Here is a 22,862-nt window from a genome sequence, read left to right as displayed (position 1 = left end):
ATTCTTTCCTTTTTCTTTTTGATCAAATTGGCTAGGGGTTTATCAACTTTGTTACTTCTTTCAAAGAACCAGCTCCTGGTTTCATTAATCTGTTCTATTACTTTTGTTGGTTTCAGTAGCATTCATCTCTGCTCTAATCTTTATTATTTGCTGTTTTCTGCTGTTTTGGGGTTTTATTTGCTGTTCTTTTTCCAGCTCTTTAAGGTATAAGGTTAGATTGTGTTTCTGAGACCTTTTTTCCTTCTTAAGAAAGGCCTGGATTGCTATGTACTTCCCTCTTATGACCACTTTTACTGCGTCCCAGAGGTTTTGGGCTGTGGTGTTATCATTTTCATTGGCTTCCATGTACTTGTTAATTTTCTCTTTCACTTCTTGGTTAGCCTATTCATTCTTTAGTAGGATGTTCTTTAGTCTCCAAGTATTATCTTTCCAAGTTTTTTCTTGTGATTGATTTCAAGTTTCATAGCACTGTGGTCTGAAAATATGCATGGTATGATCTCTATCTCTTTGTACATGTGGAGGGCTGATTTGTGTCCCAGTATGTGATCTCTTCTGGCGAATGTTCCATGTGCACTCAAGAAGAATGTGTATTTGCTGCTTTAGGGTGAAATGTTCTGAATATATCTGTTAAGTCCATCCGGTTCAGTGTGTCATTCAAAGCCATTGTTTCCTTGTTGATTTTCTGTTTAGATGATCTGTCCATTGTTGTAAGTGGGGTGTTGAAGTCCCCTGCTAGTATGATATTATCAATGAGTTTATGTTTGTGATTAATTGATTTATATATTTGGGTATTTCCACACTTGGAGCATAAATCTTTACTATGTTAGATCTTCTTGGTGGATAAACCCCTTAATTATGATATAATGCCCTTCTTCATTTCTTGTTACAGTCTTTATTTTAAAATCTAGATTGTCTGATATAAGTATGGCTACTAGGGCTTTCTTTTGGTGACCATTAGCTGATAGATGGCTCTCCATCTACTTACTTTCAATCTGAAGGTGCTTTAGGTCTAAAATGGGTCTCTTGCCAAAGAGACTTTTAAAAACTGAGAACAAACTGAGGGTTGATGGGGGGTGGGAGGGAAGGGAGGATGGGTGATGGGTTTTGAGGAGGGCACCTTTTGGGATGAGCACTGGGTGTTGTATGGAAACCAATTTGACAATAAATTTCGTATTAAAAAAATAAATAAAAATAAAAAAAAATAAAGTGGGTCTCTTGTAAACAGCATATAGATGGATCTTGTTTCCTTATCCATTCTGTTACCCTATGTCTTTTGGTTGGAGCGTTTAGCCCTTTATATTTAGAGTGAGTACTGAAAGATACTAATTTATTGTCATTATGTTGCCTGTAGAGTTGGTGTTCCTGGTGGTGTTCTCTGGTCCTTTCTAGTCTTTGTTGCTTTGGGTCTTTTTTCCCCCATCTTTTCTCCCCTCAGAGAGTCCCTCTTAAATTTTCTTTCAGGGCTGGTTTAATGGTCATGAATTGCTTTAATGTTTGTTTGGGTAACTTTTTTTCTCTCCTTCTATTTTGAATGACAGACTTGCTGGATAAAGAATTCTTGGCTGCATATTTTTCTGATTCAGCACATTGAATATATCCTGCCACTCCTTTCTGGCCTGCCAAGTTTCTGTGAATTGGTCTGCTGTGAACCTGATCTGTCTTCCCTTGTAGGTTAAGGACTTTTTTCCCTTGATGCTTTCATGATTCTTTCCTTGTCTGAGTATTTTGTGAATTTGACTATGATATGTCTTGTCAATGGTTGGTTTTTGTTGAATCTAATGAGAGTTCTCTGTGTCCTGGATTTTAATGTCTGTGTCTTTCCCCAGGTTAGGAAAGTTTTCCTCTATGATTTGCTCACATAAAACTTCTACCCCTTTTTCTCTCTCTTCATCTTCTGGAGCTCCTGTGATTCAAATGTTATTCCTTTTTAATGAGTCCCTGAGTTCTCTAATTCTTATATTGTGCTCTTTTGCCTTAGTTTCCCTCTTTTTTCCTGCTTCATTATTCTCCATAAGTGTGTCCTCTGTATTGTTGATTCACTGCTCTGCTTCATCCATCCTTGCCACTGGGGCATCCATGTAAGAGTGCATCTAAGTTACAACATTTTTAATGTCATCCTGACTAGATTTTACTTTTTTTTTTTATCTCTGCAGAAAGGGATTCTATGCTTTTTTATTTTTTATTTTTTTTTAATTTATTTATTTAAAAAAAAATTTTTTTTTCAATGTTTATTTATTTTTGGGACAGAGAGAGACAGAGCATGAACGGGGGAGGGGCAGAGAGAGAGGGAGACACAGAATCGGAAACAGGCTCCAGGCTCTGAGCCATCAGCCCAGAGCCTGACGCGGGGCTCGAACTCACGGACCACGAGATCGTGACCTGGCTGAAGTCGGACGCTTAACCGACTGCGCCACCCAGGCGCCCCGATTCTATGCTTTTTTAAACCCCAGGTAGTATTCTTATTATTGTGATTCTGAATTCTAGTTCATACATCTTACTTTTATTAAGTCCCTGGCTGTCATTTCGTCCTGTTTTCTTTTGGGGTGAATCCTTCGTTTTGTCATTTTGCAGGAAGAAAAAGAATTAATACAATTAAATGAATAAATAAATAAATAAATAAAAGCAACACAGAAAAAAACAAAGGATGCTAGATTCTAGATGTGTTTTGGTCTGGTTGTTGAAAGAGGTTTGATAGAGTAGAGAAAAAAGGGAAAGAAAAGAAAAAAAAAGTTTGAAAATTTTAAAAGATGAATACACTAAAAGAGAATAAATTGAAATGGTGAGAGTAAAATAGAACTAAAAAATTTACCAAAAAGTAAAAAATATAGTAGAAAAAATTAAAAATCTTCTTTATAAAAATAATTGTTTTCTCTTCCTATATTCAAGAATAAAAGGAAAAAAATTGATAGATGGACCAGTGAACAGAATGAAATATGATTAAAGTTATATCCAGTTTACCCTAGAAGTCCAACTATGAAGCACTTTATAGTCCGTGAACTAGGCAGGCAGAGAGACTTGTGGTCCTCTAGAGAACAGTTGGCCCAGTTGGACAGGGCTTGGAGTAATGACACTATTCTCCATTATATGGCACTGCCTAATTTATTGGTAGATGGCACTGCTTAATTTACTGGTGTGGATTATTGTGACACATGTAGCAACAGAGGGGTGAAAATGGTATCACCCAGCTACCCTGTCTCTAGTATCAGAACTCTGTGCTCTTGAGCATTGGCAATCAAGCACCCCTCCTTTGTCTCCAGCTTCTGTTAACTCTCCACTTCTATACTGTGACCAAGCCATCAGCCTGCCAGGCAGCACCTGGCCTAAGTTTTATCTCAGATGGGGCTGTGTTTCTAAACCCCTCACTTCTGAGGGCCCTGCAGCTTTGACCCACTCAGACTCTCTGGGGAATCGCTAGGTGCTGGCCTGCCCTCAGGAACTTTCACATGACTGCTTTGCTACAGATTCCCAGAGGCTACAGCCAGGTGCCTACCTGCCCCAGAAAAAGTTTGCACAATCATGTAGCAGCAGTGTTTCAAGGATTATGGGAAGTTACAACACACATCTGGCGCCAGGTTTCACCCTCAACGTCCTTGTTCTAACAGCAGCGAACATAGCTGTTCTCCAGAAACCCCTGGGACCTTTGCCTTTGGGGAGGCCGCACAGCCTCTATCTAATGTCCTCCCAGCAGGGGAACCGCCACTGTCCATGTGGCCTGAGGACCCCTTGGTCCTCACTGTCTTCTCCTGGGGATTCGCTCTTCCTACTAGAGCTCCGACAGGTATCAAGCTGCAGAGTTTCAGACTCTGTACTCGCCTGTTCATACAGTCTGAAAGGTATCCAAACCCTCTCCTTTCTCCCTGTCTTGTTCAGTCCCTTGCAGGTTTTCTACTCTTTCTCTTTCCCTCCAGCTGCTTTAGGGGGGAGTGCTTTTTCTGTACTCTCCATCCTCTCTCTGCAAGCAAAACCAGCTCCCTACCCTCTCTGGCTTCTCTCTCCCCTTTTCATGTCTCTGTGCCACGTACCTGCTGAATTCTGTGGTTCAGGTTGTATTGTTATGTTAATCCTCAAATCAGTTTTCTAGGTGTGCAAGATGGTTTGGTGTTGATCTGGCTGCATTTCAGGGACAAGAGAGGCAAAAAAAAAACTTCCTTGCTGCTCCTCCATGTTAGCTGGCAACTCTCAAATTTCTGTCTCTTCTTTGCTTACATAAGCACTTAAAGCTATCAATTTTCCTCTAAGTGCTGCCTTATCTGCATTCCACAAATTTTGATGTTGTCTTTTTATTTTCATTAAGTTCAATGTATATTCCCATTTCCTTTATAATTTTTCTTGATCATTGGATTATATAGAAGTATATTGTTTAATTTCTAAATAATTGGGCATTTTTCATGTCTTTCTGTTGATTTCTAATTTAATTCTGTAGTGTGAGAACCTACCCTGTATGATTTCATTCTTTTAAAATTTATCTCAACTAGTTTTATGGACCAGCATTTAGCATCTTTTGATGAATACTTCATGTAATTTGAAAAAAATATATAGTATGCTGTGTTGAATGGAGTGTTCTGCAAATATTAGGGTGAGTTTGTTGATGGTGTTGTTAAAGTGCTTAATCATTTATTAGGTGCTGATGCTGAAATCTCTGACTAGAGTTGTGGATTTGTCTTTTTCTCCTTTCAGTTATATCAGTTTTGGATTCATGTATTTTCAGTCTCTATTTTGGATGCCTGCACAATTAGGACTGTAGTGGTTTTGATTAATGCTTCTTTGTAAATACTTTTTTTAAATCTCTGATGATATTTCTTGTTCCAAAGTCGACTTACTTTTTCTGATATTAGTGTAGTAGTTCCAGCTTCATGATGCATAGTGTTTGTGTGATACATCTTTTTTCATCTTTTTACTTGTCATCTGCCTTTTATACTGAGAATGAGTTTGTTATAGCCAGTACAAAATTGGGTTTTGCTTTTTTATCTACTTCGATGGTCTCTGTCTCTCATTGGCATGTTCATACCAATTACATTAATTCAGGTTTTGATATTTGGATTTAAATCTATCATCTTGCTTTTCTAACTGTTCTGTTACTTCTTTTCTCTTCTGAATTGAATATTTTTTAGTATTTTGTGGTTTTCCCCCTATTGGCTATATCTTTGTTTTATATTTTTATGTTAGATTTAACACAAAAAACATCAAAAATGTTTGCATGCATAAATTACATCAAACACAAAAAACATATTTACCATATCACAATCTACCTTCAAATCACGTTATACTATTTCAAATATAAGACGCTCACAACCATATACTCCATTTCTACCTCCTTTCCTTTATGCTTTTGTTGTTATACATTTACTTTTAAATGTCATAAATCTCACAATATTTCTTTAAATAGTTATAGTTTAAAAATATTAACGTATGAAAATGCCTTTTATACTTGCCATTTCTGGTATTCTTCATTCTTTAGATCTGTTTTTGTATATGTCTGCTTGAAATAACTACTCTTTCCATTTTTGTGGTATCAGTTTGCTAATTACTGATTCTTTGTTTTTGTTTCTTTGAAAAAAGACTGTTTTCTTTCAATTTTTTTTATTTTGAAAATTATAGATTCACAGAAAGCTGGAAAAATAATAAGTCCTGTGTACCCTTCACTCAGTTCCCTCATTGATAACATTGAACATAATTACAGTACAATATCAAAACCAGGAAACCAACATTGGTACACACCACAGGTATTATTCATATTTCATCAGTTTTGTATGCACTTGTGTTTGGACCCTTACGTTTTTGAAGGGTATTTTCCTCTAGAGATAGAATTATCAGTTGAAAATTTTTGTCTTCTTTTAGTACTTTAAAGATACCATCCCACTGTCTCCTAGGTTATGTCATTTCTGACAAAAATTTCACAGTAATTCTTTGCTCTGTCTACCTTTTTATTTTTATATCTTTTATCTCTTCTTTTAAGACATTCCCTGGTGCTGGTTTTCAGCAATTTGATAATGATGTGTTATCTTAGTTTTGTGTGGAGAATGTGTTTATTCTGCTTCAAGTTTGTAGAACTTTTTGGATCTGTGGGTTTATAATGTTCCTGAAATTTGGAAAATGTTGGCAATTATTTCTTTCAGTATTTTTTCTTTCTCCTCTCTTTCTCTCCCCTGACTTGAGACTTCAATTATACTTTTGTTACACCACTTGATATTATCACACTGATAATATATCAATGATATTAGGTCACTGATGTTTTTAAGCCTTTTTCCTGTATATTTTTTGTTTGGATAGATTCTGTTGCTATGTCTTCAGTAGTTCACTCATCTTTTCTTTTCAATGTCTGATGTGTTCTTATTCTTAACCCAGTGAAAAGTTCATTTGGATATATTATTTGTAGAAGTTCCATTTGATTCTGTTTTATATTTTCAATTTATGTTCTCATTATAATAATGTATATAATTAAAATAGCTGTTTGGAAAGCCTTGTCTGCTGGATCCATCATTTTTCTCAGATAAGGATTTGTTTCTCTTGACTATTTTTTCTCCTGGAGATCAATCACATTTTCCTGCTTCTTGAATTGGTTAGTGATTTTATATTGGATGATAGACATTGTGAATGTTATATTATTGAGTGTCTGTGTTTAGTGTGCTCTTTGAAGATAGTATTGGGTTTTAACAGATATTTTTCAATATAGTCCCTTTGAGTCCTGTTTTTAAGTTTGGCTGGGTGTGTCTAGAGTAGCCTCCAAGAATAATTCAACTCTACTACCAAGGCTTCCCTTAAAGATATCTTCCAAAATCTCGACTGAATGCCTTAGATTATCACTATGGACTCTCACTTCTGTCTGTTTAGAGCTCAAATGTCTTCGTTCCTTGTCTGAATGACGTGAATTGTTCTATATACACTTCCTGCTTGTTCTTTGCTGGCCTTGTTGAGTTTCTCTGTATGCAGGTGTGGCCTAGTCCTCAGTATGTGGATTCCTGAAGCTCCTTCCTAATGGAGTTCCTCCTTACTTGAACCCTTCTTAGAAATTCTAGCTGCCTCAGTCTCCTCCAACTCCCATCTCTGTCTCCTTACTCAGCTCAACAGACCTTGAGCTCTATTTGTGTTTTCTCCTCCTTGTACCCAAAGTGTGGGTGTTGCCTTGAGGCCAAATGCTGAGGTGATTATAGGACTACTTCATTTATTTCCCTTCTGTCAGGAATCACCATCCTACTGTTTTCCATGATCTCTAAATAGTTACTTAACAAGTTTTGATTATTTCTTTTAGTTGTTTATGATGTGTTTTTATGTTAGATCCTTATTGTTTATCATGTGTGGAAGACTTAATCTCTGTTTTATGTTGGTTTTGGTCAAATTAAAGTCAGCAGGTACATCCACAAGTTTCTCTGACCATGAATTATGTCACACAAACATGCTTATCATTAGTAACTCACTTTTTAAAAAGTCTGCTCTCTTTTTATCTTTTTCCCCAGCTAAAATTGATGCTTGTATAATTTCTTGAAGATACTTTATTCTTTTTTGCTTTTATAGCAAAACTACTCAAAATCATTTTCTTAATTTCTTCAAGTTCTTATCTTGCAAAGAAAGCTTTTTAAATTTTTGCCTAGATGTGTCCTGTAGAGCTGTTATATTAATGGTCCTTTTGTTTAATATTGTGTAGTTTACAAATTGCTATCACATACATAAGATAGTTGTGTATAGTCAAATATATTTTTATTATACAGATCTGCATCTCCCCCCAGTTCTTTTTTTTTTTTTTTTTTTTTTTTTTTTTTTAAATTTTTTTTTTCCAACGTTTATTTATTTTTAAGACAGGGAGAGACAGAGCATGAACGGGGGAGGGGCAGAGAGAGAGGGAGACACAGAATCGGAAACAGGCTCCAGGCTCTGAGCCATCAGCCCAGAGCCCGACGCGGGGCTCGAACTCACGGACCGCGAGATCGTGACCTGGCTGAAGTCGGACGCTTAACCGACTGCGCCACCCAGGCGCCCCTCCCCCCAGTTCTTTATTCCCTTCCTCCCAGCTTAGTTTTCATGTTCACTACTTAATTATCCATTGTATATTCTTAATTTCCCTGCAAATCTAGTGTGTGGGCAAAACCCAAGCCTAGTTAAACCTAATGTCCTTGCTACTGCATGCTTCCTCAAGTGCAGTGAATTTGGGCTGTCAAAACAAAACAAAACAAAACAAAAAAACACCAGCCAAATGGATTGGTCCTATTTTAATTTATTTTACAAATCTCAGGTGTAATGCCATTTTCCTCTCCAACTTTCTGAGAAGTCATTTCCCTCTCCCAAGATGATTATTAAACAGGTGAACTTTTCTCCTCAACTTTTCAGTACTTCTTCTAACTTTCCCATTTTAAGTTCATGACTTTGCCCCCTGTTTTACTAAGAAAATAAAATCAAAAGATAACTCTTTCTCATCCTGTCACTAAATATGTGAATGTCTCTGCCTCTCTACCCATCTACTCTGCTTCCCCCTAATGTATGACAATAGATTCCTACCTCTTCTGTGTAAATGCCTCTCTTTACTGTGCACTGGATCACATACCCTCTCTCCTACTCAAGGACTTTGCTTCTACAATTATCCTGTCTTTGTCTTTCAAAAATCACATTCACCTATTGGATTATTCATATCATCATAGAAACATGTTATAGAATATGCAATATATTTTTTAAAACCTCCATAGATCTTGTATGTACCTCCAGCTCTATAACATTGCTCCCCATTATAGTGAAGCTTGTTAAAATGGTTGTTTATACTCAATGTCTCTATTCCTCATTTGTCATTCTCTCCTGAAACTAGTCTAGTTAGGTTTCCATCTCTGCTCAGCCTCAGAACCATTCTTTACAACATCATCAGTAATCCACACTGCCAGTTGTAGTCAGTTACTATTCCTTTCAGTAATTTGTCTCTCAGTAACATTTGCCATGGTTGATTACTCACTCCTTGAAATACTTTTCATTTGACTTCTATAGCACACTTAATGATTTTCTTCCTTATTTTCTTGATCTTTACATGTTGAAGTGCCCAAGGCTGAGTCCTTGGCTCTCTTCACTATTCTGTCTACATCCAGTTGTTAGATGCTCTCATTCACTTCCATGGCTTTATATACCATTCATATGTTGATCACCACCACATTTCTTTTTCTTACTCTAACCTCTTCATAGGTGCCCACTTGATACTTCTGCTTGATATGTTAAACTTCGTACGTCTTAAAAGGAGCTCCTGCTTCCCTGCACTCTGCAAACAAGCTTCTCCTCTCCTTCTCAGTAAAAGACATCAAGTTGTTCAGGCCAAAATCCAAAAGTCCTGTTGCTCCTTCTCTCTTCCCATATCTACATCCAACCCATCAACAAGCTCTGTCAATTCTATCTTCAAAATACATAGAATTAACTACTTATCAAAAACTCACTACTTCTATCCAAGCCCCAGCTACTGTCGTTCACTTACTCTATTCCAGTAACCTCCTAGATTGATAGTCCTACCTCAATAGCAATACCACCTCGGTGATCTTTGAATATGCTGAGTGGATTCCTACCTCAGGATCTTTGTTTTCATTGTTCCTTCAGTCTATAAGTCTTCCCCTCCAGATCTTTACAAGAATCATCCCCACATTTGGAAGCCTTACAAATGTAAATTTCAGGAGTAAATATGACTCTCTTAAGGTAGCCAAATGCCTCATCACCTAATTAGTGACATGCATGAATGGATGAACAAGATTCCCACTGTCCCTACCTAGTATCCAGTGAAACCACAGCCAGGGGAACAGGCTTGGTGGAATCGGGGGGGGGGGGGGAAGACCCTGTTGACCTTGACTCTAGTCTGGCATGGTGAAGAGACATGAGAGCTGTAGAATAAGTGGGAGGCCCCCGGTGGCCAACCCCCCATCCCTGTGAGGGGTTAACCAGGTAATGGGTCAACCAGGCAATTAGAGAAGAAATTTAAAAATAGATGGAAACAAATGAAAATGAAAATACAACAATCCAAATGCTTTGGGATGCAGCAAAGGCAGTCCTGAGAGGAATATACATTGCAATCCTGGCCTATCTCAAGAAACAAGAAAAATCCCAAATATAAAATGTAACAGCACACGTAAAGGAAATAGAAGCAGAACAGCAAAGACACCCCAAACCCAGCAGAAGAGAAATAATAATGATCAGAGCAGAAATAATATAGGATCTAAAAAAAAAAAAAAACCTGTAGAACAGATCAATGAAACCAAGAGTTGGTTTTTTTAAAAAATAAACAAAATTGATAAACCTCTAGCCAGGCTTCTCAAAAAGAAAAAGGAGAGGACCTAAATAGATAAAATCATGAATGAAAATGGAATTATTACAACCAATCCCTCAGAGATACAAGCAATTATCAGGGAATACTATGAAAAATTATATGCCAACAAACTGGACAACCTGGAAGAAATGGAGAAATTCCATTGGAATTCCAACTTCTGTTGGAAGGTCTAGCATCAGCAATCAGACAACAAAAGGAAATCAAAGGCTTCAAAATTGGCAAAGATGAAGTCAAGCTTTCACTTTTTGCAGATGACATGATATTATACATGGAAAACCCGGCAGACACTACCAAAAGTCTGCTAGAACTGATACATGAATTCTGCAAAGTCGCAGGATACAAAATTAATGTACAGAAATCAGTTGCATTCTTATACGCTAATAATGAAGCAACAGAAAGACAAATAAACTGATCCCATTTACAATTGCACCAAGAATCATAAAATACCTAGGAATAAACCTAACTAAAGATTTAAAAGATCTGTATGCTGAAAACTATAGAAAGCTTATGAAGGAAATTGAAGAAGATACAAAGAAATGGAAAAACATTCCATGCTCATGCATGGGAAGAATAAATATTGTTAAAATGTCAGTACTACCCAAAGCAATCTACACATTCAATGCAATCCCAATCAAAATGGCACCAGCATTCTTCTCAAAGCTAGAACAAGCAATCCGAAAATTTGTATGGAACCACAAAAGACCCCGAATACCTAAAGAATATTGAAGAAGACCAAAGTGGGAGGCATCACAATTCCAGACTTTAGCCTCTACTACAAAGCTGTAATCATCAAGACAGCATGGTACTGGCACAAAAACAGACACATAGACCGATAGAATAGAATAGAGACTCCAGAATTGGACCCACAAAAGTATGGCCAACTAGTCTTTGACAAAGCAGGAAAGAATATCCAATGGAAAAAGACAGTCTCTTTAACAAATGGTGCTGGCAGAACTGGACAGCAACATGCAGAAGAATGAAACTAGACCACTTTCTTTCACCATTCACAAAAATAAACTGAAAATGGACAAAGGACCTGAATGTGAGACAGGAAACCATCCAAACCCTAGAGGAGAAAGCAGGAAAAAACCTCTCTGACCTCAGCCGCAGCAATGTCTTACTTGATACATCCCCAAAGGCAAGGGAATTAAAAGCAAAAATGAACTATTGGGACCTTATGAAGATAAAAAGCTTCTGCACAGCAAAGGAAACAACCAACAAAACTAAAAGGCAACCAACGGAATGGGAAAGATATTTGCAAATGACTTGTCAGACAAAGGGCTAATATCCAAAATCTATAAAGAACTCACCAAACTCCACACCCGGAAAACAACCCAGTGAAGAAATGGGCAGAAAACATGAATAGACACGTCTCTAAAGAAGACATCCAGATGGCCAGCAGGCACATGAAGAGATGCTCAACGTCACTCCTCATCAGGGAAATACAAATCAAAACCACACTGAGATAACACCTCACACCAGTTAAAGTGGTTAAAATGAACAAATCAGGAGACTATAGATGCTGGAAAGGATGTAGAGAAACGGGAACCCTCTTGCACTGTTGGTGGGAATGCAAACTAGTGCAGCCGCTCTGGAAAACTGTGGAGGTTCCTCAAAAAATTAAAAATAGATCTACTCTATGACCCAGCAGTAGTACTGCTAGGAATTTACCCAAGGGATACAGGAGTGCTGATGCATAGGAGCACTTGTACCCCAATGTTTATAGCAGCACTTTCAACAATAGCCAAATTATGGAAAGAGCCTAAATGTCCATCAACTGATGAATGGATAAAGAAATTGTGGTTTATATACACAATGGAATACTACTTGGCAATGAGAAAGAATGAAATATGGCCTTTTGTAGCAATGTGGATGGAACTGGAGAGTGTGATGCTAAGTGAAATAAGTCATACAGAGAAAGACAGATACCATATGTTTTCACTCTTATGTGGATCCTGAGAAACTTGACAGAAGACTATGGGAGAGGGGAAGGAAAAAAAAAGTTAGGGAGGGAGCCAAATCATAAGAGACTTTTAAAAACTGAGAATAAACTGAGGATTGATGGGGGTGGGAGGGAGGGGAAAGTGGGTGATGGGCATTGAGGAGGGCACCTTTTGGGATGAGCACTGGGTGTTGTATGGAAACCAAGCTGACAATAAATTTCATTAAAAAAAAAATAAGTGGGAGGCCCCTGGTGTCCCCGCCCCCCCCCCATGAGGAGGCGGGGCAGAGTCCTCCGGCCTTGCCGGCCAGCGGTGAAATACCACTACTCTTACCGTTTTTTCACTGACCCAGTGAGGCAGGGCAGGATGAGCCCCAAGGGGCTCTCGCTTCTGGCGCCAAGCCTTCTTTATTTTTCTTCATAGACCTTATCACTACCAGATATTATGTATGAGTATGTATATATGTATGTGCTTATCATCTGTCTTTTCGTCTAGAAGGTAAGCTTTATGAAGGGAGGAACTTTGGTTAATTATCATGTGCCCATCATTCATATAGAATAGTACCTGGCACATAGTAAGTGCTTGATAAATGTTGCATAAGTAATTAGATATACATCTCATCACTTCCAATTTCAGATGTGGAAACTGAGTCTATCACAGTTCATAGGTTTTCTGACTCCACGTTTAATGCTCTTTGTACCTTAGCCACCTGTTTCTAGAACCTTATCTGATCATTTACTTGTTGTCCTCATGTGATTATTTCTCTTCTAAATTACTGTGGCAACTTGTTCCTCTTAAAGCATTTGCTACATTTCATCCTGTGCTGTGGCTACTGATACATACCTCTCTGTATTCTTGCCCTCTTGTAGTGCCTTATGAATGCTTTAAAAGTTATCAGAGGATGGCAAATTATTTCTTGGATCTCATACTCTTTGAGTTTTAAAGTCAGATTTTCTTTAAGCTATCTAGATTTTTCTTTTAAAGCTGATGTAAAAGTAAGGGCTTGAGATCTTTCATAAAATTTTTCTCTAACGACATGTAAACTGCTTAACTTTGGTAACAATAGGTTTACTGTATTGAGTATTTTCAGCATATATAAAAAATATTGGTACTTTGTATGGATTTTGTAAAGAGTCCTTGAGTGTGACTGAAAACAGCAATGTTTTCAAGTTTTTGGTAAGGTTTTCCCTTAGTAGATTTACTCGTATAGGAATATTTTATTTCGTATTTTAGTATTCTAATGGCTACCATTTTTCTTTTTCACTTCTCCCAAGCAGGAGGTCAATATTGATTCACAAAAAGGGGAACATAATGTGGTGTAGGATGGTTTCCATTTTTCTATGAAGCAGGTTACAAAGTCACCAGAAGGAAAGAGAAGGGCAAAGATTTATTTCATATTCTTATGAGAGGAGGCTGAAATGAGGCAGCTAGATTTGTGGACTTTCTAGCTAATGAGAATCTCTGCCTTTTCCATGTGAACAGTGAGATAAATCAAGCTTGCTCTTACTGTAGCTACCACCCACAAAGCTGTGAAGAAGGCTGGTGATAGCAGATGGTATCCATACACAGTTTGATTTGTTTAGAAACCTACATAAAGAGCAGCATGTGTTTTGTTGTATTTTGTTTTGTTTTGCCCTTAATTACTCAGAGCCAGGGAGATCAGTTTTCAAATAAAACCTAGTGATGCAGCCAGGAGAAAAAAAAACTTAATAAAAGAAGAAAACAGACAACTGTAGCTTTAACTGCATCATTTCAATTCCCTGATATTTATTGAGTATGTGTTGTATATAAAGCTCTGTACTAGGCACTATAGGAAATGCAAAGAAGAGTGAGTTAAGTATTACAAAATAAATTTAATTGAATAAACATGTCATTAAACTTCTGGGAATACAGAAATTAAGACCATTTCTATCCTTAATGAGTTTATATTATAGTGGGGGAAATGAAGTAAATGGATAGTTTCAGTTCTCCACAGCAGGTACCATGATAAATGTGCGTCACGGTGTTGTAGAAGCTCTAAAGAAAGGGTACCTAATCCAGCCTAGGAGGAGAATGAGGAAGATAATGAGGGAAGGCTTCTTGGAGGAGGTAAAGCCCTCGTGTACACCCTTCACTGAGTTTTAAAGGATAAGCATGTAAAAATGAGGAGTAGGCAGGAGGGATCAGGGCAGAAGCAAGAGCATGAGGAAAGGCTTAGAGGCAAGAAACATCATAGCTTTAGAAGAGATCCACATACTGCTGATACATCTGAAGGTAACATTTCTGGCAGGAGATGAAACTGTAGTGCCAGATGATGGTAGAATTTGGAGTTTATCCTACATGTTCATGTTTCTTCATGTGTGGCCTGTAGACTCTGTGCAGCAGCATCTCTTAGAATATTTGCAGAAATGCAAGTCTAAACCTACCCCAAGATGGGGAAAATTAATCCACAAGATCTGTTGTTTGTGCTCAGAGTTGGGATTTTCCCTATAAGGCTAACATAGAATGCTCTGTTTTTAACAAATATTTCTTCTATACTTCGTTAGGTGTACATAAACACAGTGTTTATGAGAGAGTTTGTGCCTTACATGGGTGTTTTGGGGAGGTTCCCAAAGGAAGAATTGTAGTTACAAGGAGTTGCTTATAAAATAAATACAGAGAATCTCTATACTACATAAAAAGAAGTAGAAAATTCCAAACAAATAGTAATTTGAAAGTTGAATTCATAACTACATTTTTAAGGATATATTTTCCTACTACTAATTTGGAAGTAAGAATTCCCTGAGACTTCTGTCAGTCAGTCTTCAGCCCTCTGCCCCCAGCTGTGTGTGTGTGTGTGTGTGTGTGTGTGTGTGTGTGTGTGTGTGTGTAAAACTTGGGAGAAATGGAAAATGTTATATAATAATAGAGGGAACTTGTGATATATTTATAAATGTCCCATATATTTCTTTTACTGTACAGGAATTAGAAAATAAAAGAAGACTACAAAAACAGGCTGCTACTAATCAAAGTGCTACAGAAGTTCGGTTGAATAGAGCTCTAGAAGAGGCAGAAAAGTATAAATTGGAGTTAAGTAAATCAAGGCAAAATAACAAGGTATGGAAAAATTGAACAGTTTGGGTAGTGGTCACCTTTGGTAACTTCTTTTATGCAAGAGTCAAAAATAATAGTTTTTAAATTATAATTCTTGATGTCATGGCAAACATTTCTCTTCAAAGAAGAAATACTTTCATCATCAATATGTACATCTTCAATAAGTTAGGATTATATTTCTTGGGCTATTGCCATAATTGGATGATAGCACACCTCTTTAGAGGATTCAGTCATTTTCCCATCCAAAAATCTTTATTGTGTGCACAGATTATGTGCCAGACATTTTTCTAATCTCTGGGGATAGATGAAAGGAAAATGTCCCTTTTGCACCTCAAGTCTGCTTCCTTCTCTGAGCCTCAATTTTTCAGTATATCAATGCAATTATGTGGTTCTCAAACTTGAGCGTGTATCAGAATTACCTGGAAGGCTTATTAAAACACACATTGCTGGGCCCCAACCCCAGAGTTTCAGATTTACTAGGTCTGGGGTGACGCCTGTTTTAACTACTTTAAGGAAGCAGTTTTAACAAGTTCCCAGGTTGATGCTGATGCCACTGGTTCTGAGACAACATTTTGATAGTCACTATTATAGGGTTGTTGTAAGGATGACTGTTGTATCCTGGTATCTAGCCAGTGATGGGCATAGAATTAGCACTCAGTCCCTGAAATGTCTGTTGAATAAATAAAGGCTCACATATCCATGTTGTGTAAAAACCTTTTGTATACTCTATTTTGTATATCAAAATCTTGTATAAATTTTGGCTATTAGTTTTTGGTTCTATGTCAGCCTAAAAGTGATGCTCCATTGGAATCTCTCCCTTAGGACAATAATGAATACTTTAACAATGACTTGGGTGATGAAATTAGGAGCCACTGTCATTATAGACACAGATGATACATTTTGGACTAAATTAATAACACTTAATAAGTGTTAGAACTAACACTAACACTATGTTAGAACATAGAACTAAACTGAACTTGATGAATCCTCTAACATGTTTAACAGAGGCAAATATGTTACAGTGACTAAAGAGTTTTAAGATATCTTCTGTGAGATAGTTTATGCTGTGTGATCAGACTATGTTCATGTTCAAGAGCCATCAATGATAGTATGATGACAGGGATTTATTAATAGAAGTTAGTAAGCAAGTTAGGAAGTCATCTTTATAACTTGCCAATAATTAGTATGCTCTTGGAGTATTATTTTCACTTTGGTGCACTCTGAAGGGATTTTGAAGAAAATGGAATAACCGTGTATATGCCAGGATTTGCTAATTCTTGGTTGTAGATGTGATGTCTGTTTTAGCACACACATTAGAGAAGCAGAAGGAAAAACTTGTTTCCATGACAGCAATAATCCCAATCAGCCATTTTACAAATTCAAGTAATGAGGATTTGGTATGCGAACTCAGTTTAAAACCATCAACACTGTAAAAACAAATGTGTCCAAGATAAATTTCTGATCCCAAGTCAGCATTATGGGTGATGAGTTTAAAGACAGTTGGGATAACATTTTGTGTAACTATTTGCTATGAAGTAGGCATTTCAAGATCAGAGTTCTTAGACGTAACTTATTTCAGATTTCTGAAAAAATATGTGTATGTCTTTAAGTTTTTCATTTTTTAATTATTTTGCTTTATTTCTAACTTCTGTCTTTGAAGAACTCTTTGGGCATATGCTGTTAGGTTTTTCCTTGTCGTCTAGTCTGTATATAAGTTTTGTGAGGAGGTATATTTTATTTTCCATTTTAATTCTTTGTACTTTGCTTCTCATTCTCATTAGACATATAAATAGGTAGGTAATTAAAATTATTCAGGTCTGTATGTTTAAGAAATAGTAAATTTTCCATAAAATAGAACAAGATTTCCTCAGAGTCATAAGAAAGTTAAAGATTTATTTTAAAAATAATGATATATTTATTCTCCACAGAGGTTAGGAAACAAGTAATCTGGCCTTAGAATAAGAGTAACTTTCAAAATGAAAAGTCAGTCAGCTTAAACCAGATGCTGCATGAGTGGAGGGACCCTGACTGTCTCATCCATTGTTGGGTCTCAGTGCCTGAAACATAATAATTGCCCCTGAAACACACTGCAGGAAGGAATGAGGAAAAACAACTTTGTGATGGTTTAATTGGAATTCTTAAAAACAGGGCATTTGATGATTTGCTTGTAATCCATTTAAAACATGTCACCAAGTCCATGTCATTTAGGAACAAATAATTTCTAATTCTTCCTTAATTCATTCAGAAATATTTATGAGGGCCTTCTAGGTACCTGCCAGATTTTTACTAGAGGCTAGAGATATAAACATGATAAAAATAAATGTGGTGCTTATAATCACGCACTTCATAGTGAAGAAGCTGTGTGTTAGACAGTTCATCAAGCAAAACTAAGGTGCAACTGTGCTTTCAGCAGGTAACCAGGTCAAGGAATGCTTTTTTTTTTTAATTCTTTTTTTTTTTTAATGTTATTTATTTTGAGAGAGACAGAGCACGAGCAGGGGCAGAGAGGGAGGGAGACACAGAACTTGAAGCAGGCTCCAGGCTCTGCGCTGTCAGCACAGAGCCCGACGCGGGGCTCAAACCCACAAACCACGAGATCATGACCTGAGCTGAAGTTGGACACTTAACTGACTGAGCCAACCCTGCACCTCAAGGAATGCTTTTTTAAAAAGTAATTCTAAGCTAAGTTCTAAATAATATTAATGAGTTAGATGCTAGATTATGGACAAAAGGAATCCTATATAAAAAATGGCACTGTGGCAAGAAGAAAGACAAGGTATGAAAGTCAGGGATGGATATCAAGGGAGTGTTGCAAAGTGAGGCCTCCAACATTAGGTAGAGGCCAAACCATCTGGATCCTTTAGGCCATGTTAAGTATTACAGGTTTTACCCAAAGAGTAGTATAAAGTCACTGTATGGTTATTTGAAAAAGGTGAAAGGAGACTATGCTATGATCAGATGTGTACCTGGAAAGTATTTCTGTGTGCTGTGTGGATAATTGATTGGAAGGATGGATGCTGGTTAAGAGATGCAGTGTGAAAGATGAGGTAGCTTGGACTAAACTGGTAGTGGTAGAATCAAGTTGCATTCTTTTATATGAGAATATCTAATTTTCCCAGCACCATTTATTGAAAACACTATCATTTTCCCATTATTAGTTGACTGTATATGCATGGATTAATTTCTGGGCTCTTGATTCTGTTCCAGTGGTCTATGTGTCTGCTTTTATGCCAATACCATACTATTTTAATTACTAGTCTTACAATATAGCTTGAAATCAGGAAGTGTGATGCCTCCATGAGCAGGGAATGTTCTTCCATTTCTTTATATCTTCTCCAATTTCCTTTATAAGCTTTCTATAGTTTTCAGCATACCGATCTTTTACATCTTTGGTTAGATTTATCCCTAGGTATTTTATGCTTCTTGGTGCAATTGTGAATGGGATCTGTTTCTTTATTTGTCTTTCTGTTGCTTCATTATTAGTGTATAAGAATGCAACTGATTTCTGCACATTGATTTTATATCCTGCAACTTTGCTGAATTCATCTATCAGTTCTAGCAGACTTTTGGTGGAGTCTATCGGATTTTCCATGTATAGTATCATGTCATCTGCAAAGAAAGCTTGACTTCATCTTTGCCAGTTTTGATGCCTTTGATTTCCTTTTGTTGTCTGATTGCTGATGCTAGAACTTCCAACACTATGTTAAACAACAGCAGTGAGAGTGGACATCCCTGTCGTGTTCCTGATCTCAGGGAAAAAGCTCTCAGTTTTTCCCCATTGAGGATGATGTTAGCTGTTGGCTTTTCATAAATGGCTTTTATGACGTTTAAGTATGTTCCTTCTATCCCAGCTTTCTGAAGGGTTTTTATTAAGAAAGGGTGCTGGATTTTGTCAAAGGCCTTTTCTGCATCGATTGACAGGATCATATGGTTCTTATCTTTTCTTTTATTAATGAGATGTATCACATTGATTGATTTGCGAATGTTGAACCAGCCCTGCAGCCCAGGAATGAATCCCACTTGATCATGGTGAATAATTCTTTTTATATGCTGTTGAATTTGATTTGCTAGTATCTTATTGAGAATTTTTGCATCCGTATTCATCAGGGATATTGGCCTGTGGTTCTCTTATTTTACTGGGTCTCTGTCTGGTTTAGGAATGAAAGTAATACTGGCTTCATAGAATGAGTCTGGAAGTTTTCCTTCCCTTTCTATTTTTTGGAATAGCTTGAGAAGGATCGGTATTATCTCTGCTTTAAATGTCTGGTAGAACTCCCCTGGGAAGCCATCTGGTCCTGGACTCTTATTTGTTGGGAGATTTTTGATGACTGATTCAATTTCTTCGCTGGTTATGGGTCTGTTCAAGCTTTCTATTTCCTCCTGATTGAGTTTTGGAAGCGTGTGGATGTTTAGGAATTTGTCTATTTCTTCCAGGTTGTCCAGTTTGTTGGCATATAATTTTTCATAGTATTCCCTGATAATTGCTTGTATCTCTGAGGGATTGGTTGTAATAATTCCATTTTCATTCATGATTTTATCTATTGGGGTCATCTCCCTTTTCTTTTTGAGAAGCCTGGCTAGAGGTTTATCAATTTTGTTTATTTTTTCAAAAAACCAACTCTTGGTTTCATTGATCTGCTCTACAGTTTTTTTAGATTCTATATTGTTTATTTCTGCTCTGATCTTTATTATTTCTCTTCTGCTGCTGGGTTTAGGCTGCCTTTGCTGTTCTGCTTCTATTTCCTTTAGGTGTGCTGTTAGATTTTGTATTTGGGATTTTTCTTGTTTCTTGAGATAGGCCTGGATTGCAATGTATTTTCCTCTTAGGACTGCCTTTGCTGCATCCCAAAGCATTTGGATTGTTGTATTTTCATTTTCATTTGTTTCCATCTATTTTTAAATTTCTTCTCTAATTGCCTGGTTGACCCATTCATTTTTAGTAGGGTGTTCTTTAACCTCCATGCTTTTGGAGGTTTTCCAGACTTTTTCCTGTGGTTGATTTCAAGCTTCATAGCGTTGTGGTCTGAAAGTATGCATGGTATGATTTCAATTCTTGTATACTTATGAAGGGCTGTTTTGTGACCCAGTATGTGATCTATCTTGGAGAATGTTCCATGTGCACTCGAGAAGAAAGTATATTCTGTTGGTTTGGGATGCAGAGTTCTAAATATATCTGTCAAGTCCATCTGATCCAATATATCATTCAGGGCCCTTGTTTCTTTATTGACCGTGTGTCTAGATGATCTATCCATTGCTGTAAGTGGAGTGTTAAAGTCCCCTGCAATTACCACATTCTTATCAATAAGGTTGCTTATGTTTATGAGTAATTGTTTTATATATTTGGGGGCTCCTGTATTCGGCGCATAGACATTTATAATTGTTACCTCTTCCTGATGGATAGACCCTGTGATTATTATATAATGCCCTTCTTCATCTCTTGTTACAGCCTTTAATTTAAAGTCTAGTTTGTCTGATATAAGTATGGCTACTCCAGCTTTCTTTTGACTTCCAGTGGCATGATAAATAGTTCTCCATCCCCTCACTCTCAATCTGAAGGTGTCCTCAGGTCTAAAATGAGTCTCTTGTAGACAGCAAATAGATGGGTCTTGTTTTTTTTTTATCCATTCTGATACCCTATGTCTTTTGGTTGGCGCATTTAGTCCATTTACATTCAGTGTTATTATAGAAAGATATTGGTTTAGAGTCATTGTGATGTCTGTATGTTTTATGCTTGTAGCGATGTCTCTGGTACTTTGTCTCACAGGAGCCCCCTTAGGATCTCTTGTAGGACTGGTTTAGTGGTGACGAATTCCTTCAGTTTTTGTTTGTTTGGGAAGACATTTATCTCTCCTTCTATTCTAAATGACAGACTTGCTGGATAAAGGATTCTCAGCTACATATTTTTTCCTGTTCATCACATTGAAGATCTCCTGCCATTCCTTTCTGGTCTGCCAAGTTTCAGAAGAGAGATGAGTCACGAGTCTTATAGGTCTCCCTTTATGTATTAGGGCACGTTTATCCCTTGCTGCTTTCAGAATTTTCTCTTTATCCTTGTATTTTGCCAGTTTCACTATGATAGGTCGTGCAGAAGATTGATTCAAGTTACGTCTGAAGGGAGTTTTCTGTGCCTCTTGGATTTCAATGCCTTTTTCCTTCCCCAGTTCAGGGAAGTTCTCAGCTATGATTTCTTCAAGAACACCTTCAGCACCTTTCCCTCTCTCTTCCTCCTCTGGAATACCAATTATGCGTATATTATTTCTCTTTAGTGCATTACTTAGTTCTCTAATTTTCCCCTCATACTCCTGGATTTTTTTATCTCTGTCTCAGCTTCCTCTTTTTCCATAATTTTATCTTCTAGTTCACCTATTCTCTCCTCTGCCTCTTCAATCCAAGCCGTTGTCGTTTCCATTTTATTTTGCAGCTCGTTTATAGCGTTTTTAGTTCCTCCTGACTCTTCCTTAGTCCCTTGATCTCTATAGCAATAGATTCTCTGCTGTCCTCTATACTGTTTCAATCCCAGCGATTAATTTTATGACTATTATTCTAAATTCACTTTCTGTTATATTGTTTAAATCCTTTTTGATCAGTTCATTAGCTGTTGTTATTTCCTGGAGATTCTTTTGAGGGGAATTCTTCCGTTTGGTCATTTTGGATAGTCCCTGGAGTGGTGCGGACCTGCAGGGCACTTGCCCTGTGCTGTCTTGAATAACTGGAGTTGGTGGGAGGAGAGCAGTCAGACCTGATGTCTGCCCCCTGCCCACCGCTGGGGCCACAGTCAGACTGGTGTGTGCCTTCTCTTCCCCTCTCCTAGGGGCAGGATTCACTGTGGGGTGGCGTGGCCCGTCTGGGCTACTTGCACACTGCCAGGCTTGTGGTGCTGGGGATCTGGCGTATTAGCTGGGGTGAATCTGCAAGGTGCACAGGGGCGGGAGGGGCAGGCTTAGCTCAGTTCTCCTTCAGTGATCCACTTTAGGAGGGGCCCTGTGGCAGCGGGAGGGAGTCAGACCCGCCGCTGGAGGGGTGGCTCCACAGAAGCACAGCATTGGGTGTTTGTGTGGTGCAAGCAAGTTCCCTGGCAGGAACCAGTTCCCTTTGGGATTTTGGCTGGGGGATGGGCGAGGGAGATGGCGCTGGCCAGCGCCTTTGTTCCCCGCCAAACTGAGCTCTGTCATTAGGGGCTCAGCAACTCTCCCTCCCGTTGTCCTCCAGCCTTCCCGCTCTCTGAGCAGAGCTGTTAACTTATAACCTCCCAGATGTTAAGTCCCACTTGCTGTCGGAACACACTCCCTCCGGCCCCTCCGCTTTTGCAAGCCAGACTCAGGGGCTCTGCTTGGCCAGCGGGCCGCCCCTCTGCCCCGGCTCCCTCCCGCCAGTCCGAGTAGCCCGCACCGCCTCGCCGCCCTTCCTACTCTCTTCCGTGGGCCTCTCGTCTGTGCTTGGCTCCGGAGACTCCGTTCTGCTAATCCTCTGGTGGTTTTCTGGGTTATTTAGGCAGGTGTAGGTGGAATCTAAGTGGTCAGCAGGACGTGGTGAGCCCAGCATCCTCCTACACCACCATCTTCCCCGAA

At 38.1% G+C, this 22,862-nt stretch overlaps 1 protein-coding gene across 1 annotated transcript in view; it reads left to right on the top strand.

Moving 5' to 3' along the window:
• Positions 1-22,862, top strand: part of TEX9 (testis expressed 9) — a 159,549-nt gene that overhangs the window by 125,331 nt on the left and 11,356 nt on the right. Inside the window, 1 exon segment of the mRNA XM_047074653.1 lies at positions 15,163-15,297. Coding sequence (XP_046930609.1) covers positions 15,163-15,297 — 135 coding nt within the window.

The sequence above is a fragment of the Lynx rufus genome, unplaced genomic scaffold (assembly GCF_022079265.1).
Source record: "Lynx rufus isolate CCGP_SWC_20201006 ecotype Redwood Valley unplaced genomic scaffold, mLynRuf1.p SCAF_13, whole genome shotgun sequence".
Classification (NCBI taxonomy): domain Eukaryota; kingdom Metazoa; phylum Chordata; class Mammalia; order Carnivora; family Felidae; genus Lynx; species Lynx rufus.
This window is presented reverse-complemented; position numbering and strand designations above follow the sequence as displayed.